General features: G+C 54.3%; 1 protein-coding gene across 3 annotated transcripts; it reads left to right on the forward strand.

Moving 5' to 3' along the window:
- The first annotated feature begins 273 nt into the window (after window positions 1-273).
- On the forward strand, window positions 274-15538 carry CCDC97 (coiled-coil domain containing 97). 3 transcript variants are annotated; one of them, XM_002829259.6, is made up of 5 exons: window positions 274-1037; window positions 7040-7495; window positions 10230-10508; window positions 10993-11122; window positions 13245-15538. In XM_002829259.6, exons 1-5 carry the CDS (start codon window positions 830-832, stop codon window positions 13363-13365), a joined length of 1194 nt encoding a protein of 397 aa, XP_002829305.4. In that variant the 5' UTR covers window positions 274-829; the 3' UTR covers window positions 13366-15538. The 3 variants fall into 3 exon arrangements, with proteins under 3 accessions (XP_002829305.4, XP_054396448.1, XP_054396449.1); XM_054540473.2 differs by lacking the exon at window positions 274-1037 and adding an exon at window positions 1063-1638; XM_054540474.2 differs by lacking the exon at window positions 274-1037 and adding an exon at window positions 1801-2187.
- Window positions 15539-17743: the final 2205 nt, after the last annotated feature.

Consider the following 17743-nt stretch of genomic DNA (forward strand, 5'->3'; position numbering starts at 1 on the left):
CAGCCCTCTGGATCTATCAAAGCCCTGGCCACTGAGTGGCTACTGGTGACATGTGTGTCTACTCTGCTAGACACATCTAAATACAGCCCCACCCATCCCATAGGGAAATAAGGACCACAGTTGTCTTGTTTCACACCTGTAGATTTCCTCCAGGTCCTGGGAACACAAAATGGGAAGTTCTATCACCACCCATCTCATGCCAGCCAGGGACAGGGTATGATGACGGAAGTTAGCCAGGCTGGTGGCTCACGCGCGTAATCCCAGCATTTTGAGAGGCTGAAGCGGGAGGATTGCTTGAGGCCAGGAGTTGGGGACTAGCCTGGGCAACAAAGTGGGACCCCTGGCTCTACAAAAAAATTTAAAAAATTAGCCGGGCGCGGTTGTGCGCGCCTGTAGTCCCAACTACTCCAAAGGCTGAGGCAGGAGGATCACTTGAGCACAGGAATGTGAGGTTACAGTGAACTGTGATCGCGCCACTGCATTCGTCTGGGCGACAAAGCGAGACCCTGTCTCAAAAAAAAAAAAAAAAAAAGAGTCAAGGCTTAGTAAATATTCCTGAATTCCTGAAGGGGTGAAGAAAGGAAAAGGACAAGCGGGGGTCTAAACGAGAGCACGAACCCTCAGAGTATGACGGCTGCAGGCTCCGGGGGAAAGTCCTTTAACCATCCATCCCAAAATTAAGCACGCTGGGAGCTGGAGTCACAGCAGTGAACAAACGAACAATGGTTCTGGTTCCTACTGACTGACAGGAGAGGTTTAAGGGTCTCTCACTCTCCGGGGAGACCCTTTCCTTCCTGGCTGCGGAGGGCGGAGCCCGAGAGAGGCACGCATGCGCAATGTAACGTCTGCCTTAGGCCCGGAACTTCGGTTCCTGGGCGCAGCGGTGCACCCGGACCCGGAACATTCTCAGGCGAAAGTGTCTCTTGCGTGCGTGGGCCGGAGGTTGGTGTGCGGGGCCCGCCGGGCGGTTGACAAGTCCGAGAGAATCAGGATGGAGGCCGTGGCGACGGCGACGGCGGCGAAGGAACCCGAAAAGGGTGAGATCTTGGTCACGCGCAGGCGGCGGGTGGGTGCGGCTGCGGTGTCTCTAGGAAATGATTCCCCCAGGAACGCGAAGGAGGACTCGTTTTAGGGGGACACCCGCCCCCCTCAGCTTTACCGGTCCTCTTCACCACTTTGCCCAGATTATTCCGTCCCTTGTCGCGGGGCTGACCTCCTTTTCCTCCATTCCTTCCCCCCGAAATTAACCTCTTCCCAGTTCCAGACCAATCCTTTCCATGTCCCTAACTCATTTCCTTACCAGGCTAACTCTCAAATTAACAGAAACCTCTCTACCCCGGCCTAATTCCTGCATTGCCTCAGACCAGCCCTTCTCAAATTACCTCCTTCCCTATACCAAGCTGAGCCTTCCCTTGCTCTAGACGAATCCTCCTACCTTTCCAGGCTAAACTTCTACCTGCCTCATGCAAACTTATCCCAATCTAACGATTCGTTCATTTCCCCCAAAGTGCGAAATCCAGCCAGGCTCCTTTCAAAGTCCTTACTCAATTTCTGTGCTTTCCCACAACCTTCAAAGTAATCCGATGTAGGGTGAGGTGTGGTTGGAAGCGTGGCTCAAACACCACTGGCCAAGAATTGGTAATTGTGGAAGCCAGATGGAGATGATTGGTATATGGAGGTTAGGGGGAGAGGTGTCGTTGTACTTTCTACTTTTGTGTATGTTTGAAATTTTCTAAAAATAAAAAATTTAACCTAAAAAAAGTCTTAAGGCCGGGTGCAGTGGCTCCCACTTGTAATCCCAACACTTTGGGAGGCCAAGGCAGGAGGGTTGCTTAAGCCCAGGAGTTTGAGACCAGCCTGGGCAAGAGAGAGAAACCTGATCTCTATAAACATTTAAAAATTAGCCAGGCCTGGTGGCTAGGAAGTAGCTAGGACAAGCTACTCAGGAGACTAACTAAGGTGGGAGTGTCACTCAAATCCTTTGAGACTGCAGTGACCTAAGATTATTACACCACTGCACTCCAGCCTCTGCAACAGAGTGAGACTTGAGCCCAGGAGTTTGAGACCAGCGCTGGCAACATAGCCAGACCCCATCTCTACAAAAAAATCAAAAATCAAGGCCGGGTCCGGTGGCTCACACCTGTAATCGCAGCACTTTGGAAGGCGGAGGCAGGAAGATCACCTCAGGTCAGGAGTTGGAGAGCAGCCTCGCCAACATAGCGAAACCCCGTCTCTACTAAAAATACAAATATTAGCCAGGCGTCGTGGTGTGTGCTTGTAATCCCAGCTACTCGGGAGGCTGAGGCACCAACTGGAATCACTTGAACCCGGGAGGCGGAGGTTGCAGTGAGCAGAGATCGCACCACTGTACTCCAGCCTGGGTAACAGAGCAAAACTCTGTCTCAAAAAAAAAAAAATTAGCCAGGTTTGATGGTGCATTCCTGTGGTCCCAGCTACTCAGGAGGCTGAGGCAGGAGGATAACTTGAGCCCAGGAGGTTGAAGCTGCAGTGAGCTGTGTTTGCACTATTGCATTCCAGTCTGAGCAACAGAGCAAGACCCTGTTTCAAAAAAAAGAAAAAGAAAAAATCTGTCTCTTGGCCCCATCTATCTCCTTCAGAGAGTCATGTACACTTGGGTCTCCATTTCCTCGTCTCCTGCTCACAACTGTCTGACTTTTCTCCTAAGAAACTGCTCTGATTAGGGTCTGCACTGACTTCCCCCATGTTGTTCAATCTAGTCACTCCATTCAGGTTTTTTGTTTGTTTGTTTGTTTTTTGAGAGAGTCTCACTCTGTTGCCCAGGCTGGAGTGCAGTGGCACGATCTCAGCTCACTGCAACCTCCGCCTCCCAGGTTCAAGTGATTCCCGTGCCTCAGCCTCCCAAGTAGCTGGGATCACAGGTGCCCGCCACCATGCCTGTCTAATTTTGTATATTTTTAGTAGAGATGGGGTTTTACCATTTGGCCAGGCTGGCCTCGAACTTCTGACCTCAAGAGATCCTACTGCCTCAGCCTCCCATAGTGCTGGGATTACAGGTGTGAGCCACCACACTTGGCCCATTCAGGTTTTTTTTCTTACTAGACTGGACTAGAATTAAATACTGTTGACCCTTCCATCCTTTTTGCATGTTTTCCTTTGGCTTCAGCGACACCACAGTGCCTGATTTCCTGCCTGTCTCTCAGGCTGCTCCTTCTCAGCCTGACTTTGTTTCCCAGGGGTGCTGTAACAAAGTACTACAAACTGCATGGCTTCAAACAACAGAACTTTATTCTCTCATAGTTCTCAAGGCCAGAAGGCTGAAGTCAGTGTTGCTGAACTGAAATCCAGGTGTCTGTAGGGTCATGCTCCCCCACAGGCTCTGGGAGAAAACCCATTTCTTGCCTCTTCCAGCCAGTGGTGGTTTCTGGAATTCCTTGGCATATGGCTACATCACTCCAATCTCTGCTTCCCCTTTTGACATTGCCTTCCTTTTTTTAAGACGGAGTCTCGCTCTGTTGACCAGGCTGGAGTACGTGATCTCGGTTCACTGCAACCTCTGCCTCTGGAGTTCAAGCAATTCTCCTACCTCAGCCTCCTGAGTACCTGGTACTACAGGAGTGCACCACCACACCCGGCTAATTTTTTGTATTTTTGGTAGAGCGCCGTGTTGGTCAAGCTGGTCTTGAGCTCCTGACCTCAAGTGATCCGCCCACCTCGGCCTCCCAAAGTGCTGGGATTACAGGGGTGAGCCATTGCAACCAGCCTCTTTTTTTTTAAGGTAACAGTAATGGGCTCCAGGGATTACGATGTAGCTATCTTTTGCACAGCCAGTTTTTAGCTTCAGAGGCATGTCCTCCCCGCATCTGTGCAGTGCTTTTTCCTGGACCCTCTTCTCATCCCTCTCCCACTCCCCCGTGCCCTCCCCAATCCCTACCTCTTATTTCTCTTGGCTTTGGTTCTTGTCTTGACTCTGATGACACCCACAGCTCTGTCTCCAGCCCAACATTTCTCTCCTGAGGAGTCTGGAGGCCCGTGTAGCAGCAGTCGGACCATTCCCCTGGATGCCTCCCTTACTTCCCAGCACATCAGCCCCGTGGCTCCTCCACTCAGCCTCCTGACATCTTTCTGATTCGCTTACTTATGATTCTGTTCCTTCCTGCACAGCCCCTGCCCTTGTCCAGCTCAGTCTTCAGCTGCATCAGTGGTTTAAATCCTCCCTGATACACACAGCACATGTAATGTCACCTGTGACTTCTCTCCTCCCCAACCCAGCCACGCTGCCTAAAGTTGTCTCTATATTCTGTTTTCACATGTTTCCTGGTTGCCGCAGGCTTGCTCCCTCCACTCTTAGGAAACACCAAGGTTTGCCCAGCGCACCAAGGTTTGCCCAGCGCTCTGCTTTCCTGTTTTCTTTCCATTTTTTTGAGACAGAGTCTTCACTCTGTCACCCAGGCTGGAGTGCAATGGCTGATCTCGGCCCACTGCAACCTGTGCCTCCTGGGTTCAAGTGATTCTTGTGCCTCTGCCTCCTGAGTAGCAGGGATTACAGGTGCCCACCACCATGCCCAGCTGATTTTTATATTTTTAGTAGAGGCAGGGTTTCACCATGTTGGCCAGGCTGGTCTCAAATTTGTGGTCTCAAGTGATCTGCCCACCTCAGCCTCCCAAAGTGCTGGATTACAGGCATGAGCCACGGTGCCCAGCCAGCTTTCCTGTTTTCTTTGCCCATATTATTGTTGATCCTGACTGTGTCCCACATCAGACTGGGTGCTCCCTGAGGGCAGGAGCTGGACTGGATTCATCCTATGGATCCTCAGCATTGCCTGACTTAGGGCCTCTCAGAGATTTAGTTTTTTTCATTTTTTTTTTTTAAGTTTTGCTCTTGTTGCCCAGACTGGAGTGCAATGGCACGATCTTGGCTCACCGCAACCTCTGCCTCCCAGGTTCAAGCTATTCTCCTGCCTCAGCCTCCTGAGTAGCTGGCATTACAGGCATGTGCCACAACGACTAATTTTGTATTTTTAGTAGAGACGGGGTTTCTCCCAGTTGGTCAGGCTGGTCTTGAACTCCCGACCTCAGGTGATCCACCTGCCACAGCCTCCCAAAGTGCTGGGATTACAGGCGTGAGCCACCGTGCCCGGCCTAAGATTTAGAGTTATTAAAGAGTGGTTGGGTGAACGCATGAATGCATGAGAGAGTGAATGAATGAGTAAACAAATTAGCAAATGTATTAACGATTTAAAGAATTGAGTGGAAATAAGTCAGGCCTCAGGGCCTTTGCAGTAGTTGTTCCCTCTGCCTGGAATTCTCTTTTCCAAGAGATCTCATGGCTTAATCCCTCACCACCTGAGGTCTCTAATCAAATGTCACTTTTTTGGCAAAGCCTCTGAGCCTTCCATTTAAAATTGAAGCCTTGGCCAGGCATGGTGGTTTACACTGTAATCTCAGCACTTTGGAAGGCTGAGGCAGGAGGATCACTTGAGGCCAGGCGTTCAAGACCAGCCTGGGCAACACAGCAAGACCCTGTCTCTACCAAAAAAAATTAAAATTAGGCCGGGTCCAGTGGTGCACGCCTGTAATTCCAGCATTTTGGAAGATTGAGGTGGGAGGATTGCCTGAGCTCAAGAGATTGAGACCACCCTGGGCAACCTAGTAAGACCTTGTCTTTACTGAAACTTTTTTTTTTTTTTTTTTAATTTAAAGATTGGCAGGGTGCAGGCCGGGCGCGGTGGCTCACGCCTGTAATCCCAGCACTTTGGGAGGCCGAGGCGGGTGGATCACGAGGTCAGGAGTTCGAGACCAGCACGGCCAAGATGGTGAAACCCTGTCTCTACTAAAAATACAAAAATTAGCCGGGCATGGTGGCAGGCATCTGTAATCCCAGCTGCTCGGGAGGCTGAGGCAGAGAATTGCTTGAACCTGAGGCAGAGGTTGCAGTGAATCGAGATTGCTCCACTGCACTCCAGCCTGGGTGAAAGAGCAAGACTCCGTCTCAAAAAAAAAAAGATTGGCAGGGCGACACACCTGTAATCTCAGCACTTTGGGAGGCCGAAGCAGGGTGGATCACCTAGGGTCAGGAGTTGGAGACCAGCCTAGCCAACATAGCGAAACCCTGTCTCTACTAAAAATACAAAAATTAGCCAGGCATTATGGCTTGTACCTGTAATCCCAGCTAGTTGGGAGGCTGAGGCACCAACCGCAATCACTTGAACCCAGGAGGCAGCAGTTGCAGTGGGCAGATCTCACGCCATTGCACTCCAGCCTGGGCAACAAGAGCAAAACTCCATCTCAAAAAAAAAAAAAAAAAAGAAAGAAAAAAAAATTTAAAGATTAACTGAGTATGGTAGTGCATGCCTGTAGTCCTGGCTGCTCAGGAGGCTGAGGTGGGAGGATTGCTTGAGCCCAGGAGTTCAGCATTACAGTGAACCATGGTTGTGCCTTTGCACTCCAGCCTGGCAATGGAGCAAGGCCTTATCTCTTAAAACAAAAAATAAAAATAGGCCAGTCACAGTGGCTTACACCTTTAATCCCCAGCACTTTGGGAGGCCAAGGCAGGAGGACTGCTGGAGCCCTGGAGTTCGAGACCAGCCTGAGTAACATGTCAATACCCTGTCTTTACAAAAAATTTAAAAATTACACAGGCGTGGTGGTATATGCCTGTGGTCCTAGCTACACGGGAGGCTGAGATGGGAGGATCGCTCAAGCCCAGGAGGTCAAAGCTGCAGTGAGCTGTGATCTCCAGCCTGGGTGACAGAGCAAGACCCTGTCTCGAAAATAAAATAAAATTGCAGCCTCCTCCACCTCCTTCCCTCCTCCTTCCCTCTTTATTTTTCCGCATAACTCCAGGAAACCTAACACATTATGTTTTCGGTAATTATGTTGCTAATTGTTTGTGTCCCCTACTGAAATGTCAACTTTTGCTCACTGTGGTTTCTCTAGTGCCCAGAACAGTGCCCAGAATATAGTTGGTGCCCAGTAAATGTGAACTGAGTGAGTGACTAAGCCCCCAGTCCCTTCCCACACTCCCATCTCTGAACTAACAAATCTCTCCTTTCCTCAGGCTGCACAGAGCCTGGACCTGGGCACTGGGGTGAGCTGAGCCGGACACCAGTCCCATCTAAACCCCAGGACAAAGTGGAAGCAGCTGAGGCAACATCAGTGGCCCTGGACAGTGACACCTCCGGGGCTGAAAATGCAGCAGTGAGTGCTATGCTGCACGCTGTAGCCGCCAGCCGCCTGCCTGTTTGCAGCCAGCAGCAGGGTGAACCTGACTTGACAGAGCGTGAGAAAGTGGCCATCCTGGCCCAGCTGTACCACGAGAAGCCACTGGTGTTCCTGGAGCGCTTCCGCACAGGCCTCCGTGAGGAGCATCTGGCCTGCTTTGGCCACGTGCGTGGCGACCACCGTGCAGACTTCTACTGTGCTGAGGTGGCCCGGCAGGGCACTGCCCGGCCCCGCACCCTGCGTACACGCCTGCGTAACCGGCGCTATGCTGCCCTGCGAGAGCTGATCCAAGGTGTGGGGGCCAGATGGGCGAGAGTGGGCACAGATGGGGAGGGAGGGGAGACTGAGGCAGAGGGAATTAGAGAAAAGAATACAAGAGCAGAAACAGAGACAGAGATCCTGGGAGAGAAGTTTTGAGACAGAGACAGGGACACAGGAAGAGACTGAGACAGAAATGTAAAGTAAGGGGGAGAGATAGACAGGGGTCCAGGGAAGAGAATGGGACAGACAATGAGAATAGATGAGAATTCAGTAGATGTCAGAAGTGGCATTTCAGATTGGTAGGCTGAGGACACAGTACACAGTGCTGTGATAATTGGTCATACCTAAGGAACAAAACATGAAATCCCTACCTCATACCATATACAAAGGCATCAGGGGAAACCAAAAAGAGTATGTACATGACCTTGGGGACACAGAAGCCTTCTGAACAAGACACACTGTGAAAACCATGAAGGGAAAAAAACGATAGCTTTTTGACCGTGACATAATTAAAAGCATCCTTGTGACCACAACACCAGAACCAAAGTTAAAAGATGAGAGTGAATGAAGCAGAGAGTGAGTTAAGTCATTAGGGAGAAGGCACAAGTTATAGAGAGGTTCATAGAGAAAGAGAAAGAGGCTGGGCATCATGGCTTATGCCTGTAATCCCAGCACTTTGGGAGGTCAAGGTGGGCAGATTACTTGAGCTCATGAGTTCAAGACCAGCCTGGGCAACATGGCGAAATGCTGTCTCTACAAAAAATACAAAAATTAGCTGGGTGTGGTGGCGCCCTAGCTACTCAGAAGGCTGAGGTGGGAGAATTGCTTGAGCCTGGGAGGTGGAAGTTGTGTGAGCTGAGATCCCACCACTAAGCTCTAGCCTAGGTGATAAAGCCAGACCTTGTCTCAAAAAAAAAAAAAAAAAAAAGTGAAACACAGATGTGGAAATCAGGATGAAGACAGAAGGAAGATGGGCCGGGCACAGTCACTCAAGCCTGTAATCCCAGCACTTTGGGAGGGTGAGGTGGGGGTGGACCTGAGGTCAGGAGTTCCAGAGCAGCCTGGCCAACATGGTGAAACCCCATCTCTACTAAAAATACAAAAAAATTAGCCAGGTGTGGTGGCAGGCAACTGTAATCTCAGTTACTTGGGAGGCTGAGGCAGGAGAATTACGTGAATCTGGGAGGTGGAGGTTGCCAAAAAAAAGATGAATGAGGTGGGGGTAGGTGACAGAAACTGAAAAAAGCAGGAAAGATAGAAAGATGGAGATAAAGGAAGAGATGGAGAGAGATCCAGAGCCGGGGTGGGTGATAATCCAAGTTGGGGAGAAGGAGGGATAGAAACTGAATCCGCTAGAGGCTGGGCACAGTGGCTCAGACCTGTAATCCCAGCACTTTGGGAGGCCGAGGCAGGCAGATCACTTGAGATAAGGAGTTCAAGACCAGCCTGGCCAACGTGATGAAACCCCGTCTCTACTAAAAATACAAAAAAAAATTAGCCAGGCACTGTGGCAGGTGCCTGTAATCCCAGCTACTCAGGAGGCTGAGGCAGGAGAATCACTTGAACCCGGGAGGCGGAGGTTGCAGTTAGAGTTAGCTGAGATCACGCCACTACACTCCAGCCTGGGCAACAGAGTGAGACTCCATCTCAAAAAACTGAATCTGCTAGAGGATGCCAGAAACAGCTGGGGGTAAGAGAGCTGGCAGGAGTGGGGAAGCTGAGCAGGACAGGGACAGTCACAGCCTATGGTGCTGCAGAGGCCAGGAGTCCGAGCAGTTTCTTTGCCCTGGGCTCTGAAGACAGGGCTAAGACCAGTGGAGGGGAGGGACTAGGGCAGGTTTAACTGTTAACTGAGGGACAGAGTCACTCCTGCAGGAACAGGCAGCCAGGGGTGATGCAGGGAACTCAGGTTTTGGGGTAGTGGGGAAGCCAGGCCCACCTGAGGGGTTGCTGCATAAAGGAGCACTCGAGAGAGGAAGGATCTAGGGCCTTCCACCACCAGGAGGCTTTCCCAGGGATACACAGGCAGACGCCCCACCTGACCTGATCCCTTGCACACACATGCCAGATCCACGTGGATGTACGCACATACACGCCCCACAGTGAAGGCATGTCCGCTGCCAGCCAGACTGGAGCCCCACAAACAGGCACACAACCTAGAGACACACAACCTCTGCTGCATTGTCCTGCATGCTGACACCCAGACAGACAGGTGTCCGTGGGCATATGCTGGGCCTCATAGGACATGTGTGTGTACATGGGCCATGCACACGTCCATGGGCAGGAGCTTGCGCATCGTGCCTGGACACAGTTGTACACGAGCTCCAGACCGTCAAAGCCTCAGAGGCCAGGATGTAGCCAGGTCTGCCCGTACACACACATGCTTGGATGCATGAATACATGAATACACAGGAAGATAGAGGCCGGGCCACATAAACACACTCAGGCGCCTGCACGAGTAATCACATGCACATGACCAGGTGCCTGCATGAGTGCTTGCGCACACGGCCTCAGGCACCTGCATGAGTATTCACGCGCACGCCTCAGGCGCCTGCATGAGTATTCACGCGCACGCCTCAGGCACCTGCATGAGTACTCATGGGCACACCTCAGGTGCCTGCATGTTTTCCTGTGTTTTTGAATGTGCATACACACACTTGGACTGTGTACGCACATCATCCCACAAGCATGATCACACACATACCCACATGGACACGTCTGCTCAGTCACTCACCCCATGCCCACCCTGTCTCTCCTCTGTGCAGGGGGCGAGTACTTCAGTGATGAGCAGATGCGGTTCCGGGCCCCCCTGCTATACGAGCAGTACATCGGGCAGTACCTCACCCAGGAGGAGCTCAGTGCCCGTACCCCAACCCATCAGCCCCCCAAGCCTGGGTCCCCCGGGAGACCTGCTTGCCCGCTCTCCAACTTGCTGCTCCAGTCCTACGAGGAGCGGGAGCTACAGCAGCGTCTGCTCCAACAGCAGGAGGAGGAGGAGGCCTGCTTGGAGGAAGAGGAAGAGGAGGAGGACAGTGATGAGGAAGGTGAGGGCCAGTAGCAGGGAGACCCCAGATTCCAGACACCCCAGCCCCAGGCCTGTCTGTCTCCACTTCATGGCAGCAGGCTGGGCCCCCAACCTGCAAAAGCCGACATTGCATCCCTCCCCTGCTCGGCCTGACTCTCTGTGTCCTTCCAATCGCTGCAGCATCCCCATCCCCCACTCTGAGGCACCAAATGACCCCTCGCCTCCAGGTCTCGTCAGGCCGTTCCCTCTGCCAGGAATGCCTCTCCTCCCACCCTTCAGGTCTCAGATCCTGACCTGAGGATACAGTCTCCAGAGTACTATATGGTCATGTGTTTTATGCGTGTCCCTGGAGGGCAGGGACCAGGGCCATCTCTGTCACTACTGTGTTCCCAGAGCCACCCAGCACAAGGCTGGGCACAGGAGCAGCAGCTCTCTGTGGACTCTGTGCTCAGTGCCTGCCCGAGTGTACCCGCATTCACACCCCCTCTGCTCTCCCTCTGCAGACCAGAGGTCAGGCAAGGACTCAGAGGTCTGGGTTCCCGACTCGGAGGAGAGGCTGATCCTGCGAGAGGAGTTCACCAGCCGCATGCACCAGCGCTTCCTAGATGGCAAGGACGGGGACTTTGACTACAGGTGCTCCTGTGCCCCCACCTCCCCATCCCCCAGCCCAGCATCCCACGGCCTTTGGTCACATGCAGAGCCCTTACCAAGCTGTGGGGGCGTCCCTTTGTGGAGGTAGAAGGCCCCAGAACAGTTCCAGGATGTGGGGTTGAACAGCCAAAGGAAGAGGCTGGGTGACCTTGGACTAGCCTTGTCCATCTCAGACCCTCAGTCTCCTCACCTCTAAGGCAGGGGGTGGACAGGGATGACATAGCTCAGTATCAATGAAACCCTGAAACACTTCCCTCCTGACAATGGCAGAGGCTACTACCCCAAGCCCCCCAAGTCTCCCTAGGAAGCCCAACCTCTTCCACTTCACCTTGGACCTCCTCATGCTGCAGGAAGTAACCCCTGGCAGGGTTCATGCCCAGCATGGAGGGGCCTGCACTGGCTGCCCCCACAGTTACAGTTGTTCATTTCTCCAGTAGCACCCCAGGGCTGAGACACATGGGCCACCTGCTTTGGAAAAGGACCCAGGAGAGTGATGTGTCAGTCAAAGATTGGTTTTGTCATTTAAGGTAGTTTTGCCTTGTGGTCCCAAACACTGGGCCCAGCAGCAGAGGACCCTCCTTGGTTTCACATCCAGCCCCGATGACATGTGAAATGTGTGACCACACATAAGTGGACCCTATGTCCGTCCTGAGGTGGGCTCATCAGGAAAGTGGGAATTGTGATTGCCACTGCCATGGGGCCCAGCCATGGTCACCGGAGCCTCCTCCTGTTCTGGGATGCCTGGCTCTTGAATGGAATCTGGCTGCTCCACTTCCAGCCAGGCAGGCCTGCTCAGAGCCCCAGTTCCTGCACGCAAAGTGGTGAGCAGAGGGCCTGGACCACGGGGACCCTCATTCAGCAGGCATCACTGCTGTTCCCAAACCAGGGCCCAGGAGGAAATTGGGGGTGGCAGGGACCACAGTGTGTTGCCTCGGGAGGGCAGCAGTGGCCCCGACGTGTCCCCCATCTGTGCATTCAGTTGGCATGTGCTGAGTGTCTGTGATGTCCACAGGCTCTGAGGATAAGGTGGGGACCAAAACCAACGAAAGGCTTCCCTGCCTGGAAAGGGGTCCCATTCTAGTGAGGAAGATCTAGCATTTTCTAGCACTTCATGGTGATGGGGCTATGAGGAAAAGTGAAGCAGCGGGAGGGGAGTGACAGGGTGGCTAGGGAAGGCATCTCTGAGGGGTTGACAGCAAAGGCCTGCAGGAAGTGGGAGGAGCATTCCTGGCAGAGGCCATAGTAGGTGCCAGAGCCCCCAGCAGCACCCAGGGTCAGAAGGGGCTGGAGCAGTCACAAGGGGTCGCAAGGGGGTAGGAGATCTCTGAGTGGCCAAATCAAGCTAGGCTTGGCGACCCAAGTGAGTGCTACTGGGTTTACTTGCTGCCTTAGGGCATGGGCAGCTGTCCTGCCTGTGGTCAGCTCTGGCTGATCCCGGCCTCTGTCCACTGGAGGGCAGTAGCAAGCCCCCAGTGATGACGTCAAAATGTCAAAATGCCGTGGGGGCAAAATCACCCCCAAGTGGTTCTTTGTTGAGAGCCACTGCCTGCTTGAGAATGTAAGCCCATGTGTCGCCACATTTTACAGCTTTTTAAGAAAAACTAGAGCTTTGGGTTTTTTTTTAGACAGGGTCTCCTTTGTCACCCAGGCTGGAATGTGGTGGTTTGATCATAGCTCACCGCAGCCTTGACCTCCTGGCCTGAAGTTAGCCTCCCGCCTCACCCAACTGAGTAAGCTGGGACTACAGGTGCTCACCACCACGCCTGGCTACTTTTTCAATTTTTTTGTAGAGACATGGTCTCCCTTTGTTGCCCAGGGCTCCAGCTGCTGGGCTCAAGCCATCTTCCTGCCTTGGCCTCCCATAGTGCTGGGATTGCAGGCATGAGCCACCATGCCCAGCCCAGAGGTTTTGTGCAAATTCTGATTTGGAAAATGCTTCCTTGAGTTTTAAACCCTGAGAGTTTTAAACACCATCCCCCTTGGGAGGGTCAGCTCTGATGGCTGCCAGCACATGGCCTTTGACATCAGGGTGCCCCAGGCCTTTGACCTGGGCATCCCAGGGTCCCAGGGAGACCCAGTCCTTGACAGCCTCCTCCCCCTGCAGCACCGTAGACGACAACCCCGACTTCGACAACCTCGACATTGTGGCACGGGATGAGGAGGAGAGGTACTTCGATGAGGAAGAACCTGAGGATGCACCCAGCCCAGAGCTGGATGGGGACTGATGGCCACTACCCTTCCCACCACCTGCTGCATCCCCGACCCCAACAAGGCAGCTGATTCCAGGCCTGCTCAGTGACCCTTTCTCTAGGAGGACATCAGGGCAGTGCCCCACAACCCACGCACACCACCATCTCACTGGGTCTAGTCTCATCTCAGACAACCCCCACCCCCTCTGTTTCTGGGGTTCCCTGTCTTTCTCGTCTCTCCCACCCTGTTTCCTGCCTCTGTCTTTCTTGGTGTCTGTCTGGGCTTCTTTCTGTCTCTTTCTGTCGTTCTGTCTCTCTTCCTACCTCCGCTCCCTCTTTCCAGTGCTCTGGCTGGCTGTATCTCCCTTTCTCCCCCTCTCTCTCTGCCTTAGGCTCTGTCTCCACCGCAGGGCCCAAGGTGAAAGTCCTCCCCTTGCCGGAGGCCAGCTGGCAGGGCCTTTCGTGGCTGGAAGTGGCCAGTTTGGTTCCGGTGCTGACCCCTAGGCCCCAGCACAGCTGCCTCCCGCGCTGTCTGTCTCCCCTTCTCTGTTTATGTCTGCGCTGTGTCTCACACTCAGAGCCTCCTTGCTTCTGTTAGGTTCCCATCTCTCCTTCTGCCTCACTGTGGGCCTCTTCTTTCTACTTGTATATTTCCACCTCTCTAGGCCTCTGCTGTCACTGTCCCTCTCTATCTGTCTCTCAGCCTTTATCTCTGGGTTTTGATCCCCTGCTCCAGGCTCTGGGCCCCTTCTTCCCCCTTCCCTCAAACCTGGCTGCTATAGGCAGCAGAACCCTGACCACTGAGTAATGTAGCCCCAGGGGAGGGAGGAGACCCCAGGCAGGGAGGATGGGGGCAGCTCTCTTCTCTCCCCAGGACCCAGGCTGTGGATCACGGGGCCTGCCAGCTTGAGTGTAGAGGGAGGGGGGACTCTACCCCTCTCAGCCCCACCAGCCCCCCTCTGCCCAACCACAATTTTCCCTTCCTCCGCCTTCCTCTCCCTCTCCTGTTTACACTCCCCGAATGCGCACAGGCTGTTATCATGGGTCCTGAGTCATCCCACACACAGCCTGCCCCAGCGTCCCTGCCCCCAGCTGGCCGCAGGGCCCGCCCCATGGAGCCCCCTGCCGCCCTGGGCTAATGGGAGCCAGATGGCCGCCTGGTGACTCAGCCACCGGGCCTGTGGGAACCCAGGCGTCCCGCCTTCCCATGCCCCCACACCCGGCTCCTGCTCCCCCAGCAGACACACACACAGGAGGGCCTGGCCACTGTTGAGGGGGCGCACAGGCCAAGGGTCAGCAAGTCGGGGCCTAGGGACTCCTCATGCCTCTGAGATGGAATGGTGGTATCCTACCATGGTCGAGCCTGAAGGACCCTCAAAACTGCCTCCTGGAGTCCACGGTTCCTGACCTCCGAGCCTCAGCTATGCCCTCTGGGTCAACCAGAATTAGAGCCAGACAGGGAAAGTGAGAGCTGGATGGAGGCAGACAAGATGCTCAGAGCGACTATTAAAGACGAAAGCCTCTGCTACCAAGCGCTTCTGTCCTCTGCCAGGCCCGAGCGAAGTGCCTGACACCGGGTTGGATCCTCAGACGGCCCCGTGAACTAGTGAAATGGGTCAAGGGAGGCCCGGAAAGATGTTGCTTCCTCAAGGCCACTCGGCCATCAGAGGCAGAAATGAAACAGGAACCCAGGCCTAGAATCACAAAGGTCCTAGAAACCACTTGGCTGTCTGGCCTCTCAAGTGTCAGGGCCATCCAGAGTGGGACAGCGTTGGAGGGACAAGTGTGCACGCAGATGTCCTCAGACGGGAAGGTTTGAGAAGGGTCAGATGGCAGGCGGGCCTAACAAGGGCTCCGTGCTAGCCACTGTCCCACACACAGACAGGATCAGGCCATCTTGATATGGAGATCAGTCCCCAAATCACTGAGTTGTCCCAGCAGTGCTATGCGCTAGGCACTACCAATATCACTCCTCTATTTCCCAGAGGAGGAAGCAGCAGCTAGACTCCAGGACCTTGGGGTCATACCTCTCAGAAAGCCAAGAATGCAAGATGAGAGCTGTCTGTCTCTTACCTGCCTGTATTTGTGCCCCATTTTTAAGAGCAGAGGGCCTGGGCTACGGGAAAGGTAATCAGCCCTTGGTGATGGGCACATTTTTGACCAGTCTATCATTTGGTCATTAAATTTGTTTACGATATACTTTGCTATACGTAAATTTGTTGTGTAGGTTTTTAAAAAGCGATGAGAGACAGAAATGAGTCAGAATTAGGGTTAGTCGGATGGTCAAGACGTGAGCATCTAGCTGACAGACAGAGGTGGAGCCGGTCCCAGGGACAGGGATTAGATGGGGAGACAGGAAGAGAGGTGGAGACAGAGTGGGGTAGGGATGACGGGAGACACACCCCCTGGTCACTGCCTCTGAGACCTGCGGGTGGTGGGCCCCCAGGGCGGGCACCTCCCATCCCCCTCCCAGTTCTCCCGGGGTCGGGGTAGGCGGAAAGGCTGAGTCAGGGAGGGCGGGCCCCGCAGAGAGACAACCCCTAGGTGGGCATCCGGCCCCCACCCCCGTGTCTCCTGTCCGTCCTGGCCCTGGCCTGGCTCGCTGGCCTGGCCGCCACCCCACCCCCCACGTCTGACACCTCCATGCGTCCTGCCAAAGCGAGCTGCCTCCCTGCACTCTTCCCCCTCCAGCTCCAGTCATTCTGTCCCTCTGTCCCCAGTCTCTTCTCCCTGCTTCTCTGCATTTCTTTCCAGCCCTCTGCCTTCCTCCCTCGCCACCACTGTTCTGTCTTCTCGTTCTGTCTCCACACCTCTGGCTGTTGGTGTCTCCCCGTGACTTTCCGTCTCCCCTCTCTCTCCTCCCTTGTTTTTCCCATGCCTCTCCCTCCCTCCCTCCCTCCCTCCCTCTCCTCCCTCTCCTCCCCACCTTTTCCACTCCATGTCCCCAGCCATTCTCCATCTCTGTTCTCAGCTCCTGCCACCTCGTTTCCCCATCCCTTTCTCTGCTGGAGCCTCTGGGGGGCTCTGTCCTCCCCTCACTTTGCCCTTTCCCTCTCTCTGCTGTGTGTCTTGGCCCGCCCCCCGTGCCCCCCATCTCCTCTGTCTCCCACACTCTGGGAAGCCCGGCTGGGATATCCAGGTTGGAGCCTCACTAGCGGCCCCTGGAAACCCAGAATGAGGGGTCACCGCCTCTCGCCCACCCAGAAAGGGCGCAGGAGGGGGCAGCAAGGTTGCGGGGCCTGTCTGGCCAGAAGGAAATGTCTGTGCTGTGGCCTGGTCACCCCCGCCCCCAGGACCTGCTGGGCTGCTGCCGCCCCCGGCCAGGGCTGAGGCCGAGTAAACACAGCAAACACAGCCGCTGGCAGCCTGGGATATTTATACCGAGGCTGGGCGTGGGTCCAGTGCCCACCACAGCCCCTGCCCTGCCCTGCTTTGCCTGCTGCCACAGCCAGCTCTGAGCCAGCGTGGCACCAGCCGGCAAGGGGACGTGCCGCAGACACAGCCTGCGCCGGGTATGGAGGCCAACAGGCACTGGCCATTCACGATGCAGGCGGCTTCATGGACGCACCCTGTCCCCCTCCCCTGAAAACACCGGCACACAATGTGGACCCACACTCACAGCCGCTTGCAAACACACATCCACCCCTGCTGAGAACGCGAAATCCCCTCAACGATGATGCAAAACAGACCCACACAACTCCACACACTGCAGTCACCAGCCTACATGTGGGAATACAGCATGCAGACACCACCTTAGCACCTGCTCACAGCACCCACAGGCTGGGAACACCAGTCCCTGAGACGGACACACACAGCCCCGAAGGGCAGCCCTCCCTCACACACACAAACACCGAGAACCACAGGAAGCATGCTGGACGCACACCACGTAGACAAGCATGCTCAGAATACCAACGACACACGCACTGATCACAGTGCAACCCAGAAACAACTCACAACTCACCCGCCTCATATGTAAGAAACACACACACACGGCTGGGCGTGGTGGCTCATGCCTGTGTCTCAGTACTTTGGGAGGCCGAGGTGGGCGGATTACAAGGTCAGGAGTTCGAGACCAGCCTGGCCAACATGGTGAAACCCCATTTCTACTAAAAATACAAAAATTAGCAGGGCGTGGTGGTGGGCGCCTGTAATCCCATCTACTCAGGAGGCTGAGGTAGGAGAATCGCTTGAGCCCGGGAGGCGGAGCTTGCAGTGAGCCAAGATCGCGCCATTGCACTCCAGCCTGGGCGACAGAGCAAGACCCCATTTTACACACACATACACATGCACAGTCACTCCCCTCTCCTGGAGAAACATCATTCCCCCAGATGATTAACATATGCAGAAAACACCACATTTCAAGTCAAACTTACACTAAAAAATGCACAAATTTACACCCAGAAGAACAGTGAAG

Source organism: Pongo abelii, chromosome 20 (assembly GCF_028885655.2).
Source record: "Pongo abelii isolate AG06213 chromosome 20, NHGRI_mPonAbe1-v2.0_pri, whole genome shotgun sequence".
Taxonomy (NCBI): domain Eukaryota; kingdom Metazoa; phylum Chordata; class Mammalia; order Primates; family Hominidae; genus Pongo; species Pongo abelii.

Bases quoted from the DNA above. Each gene is read 5' to 3' on its own strand.
- CCDC97 (XM_002829259.6), top strand. From the start codon at position 830: ATGCGCAATGTAACGTCTGCCTTAGGCCCGGAACTTCGGTTCCTGGGC. The intron at 7,496-10,229 runs GTGTGGGGGCCA...TCCTCTGTGCAG, and splicing joins CCTGCGAGAGCTGATCCAAG to GGGGCGAGTACTTCAGTGAT. The intron at 10,509-10,992 runs GTGAGGGCCAGT...CTCCCTCTGCAG, and splicing joins GGAGGACAGTGATGAGGAAG to ACCAGAGGTCAGGCAAGGAC.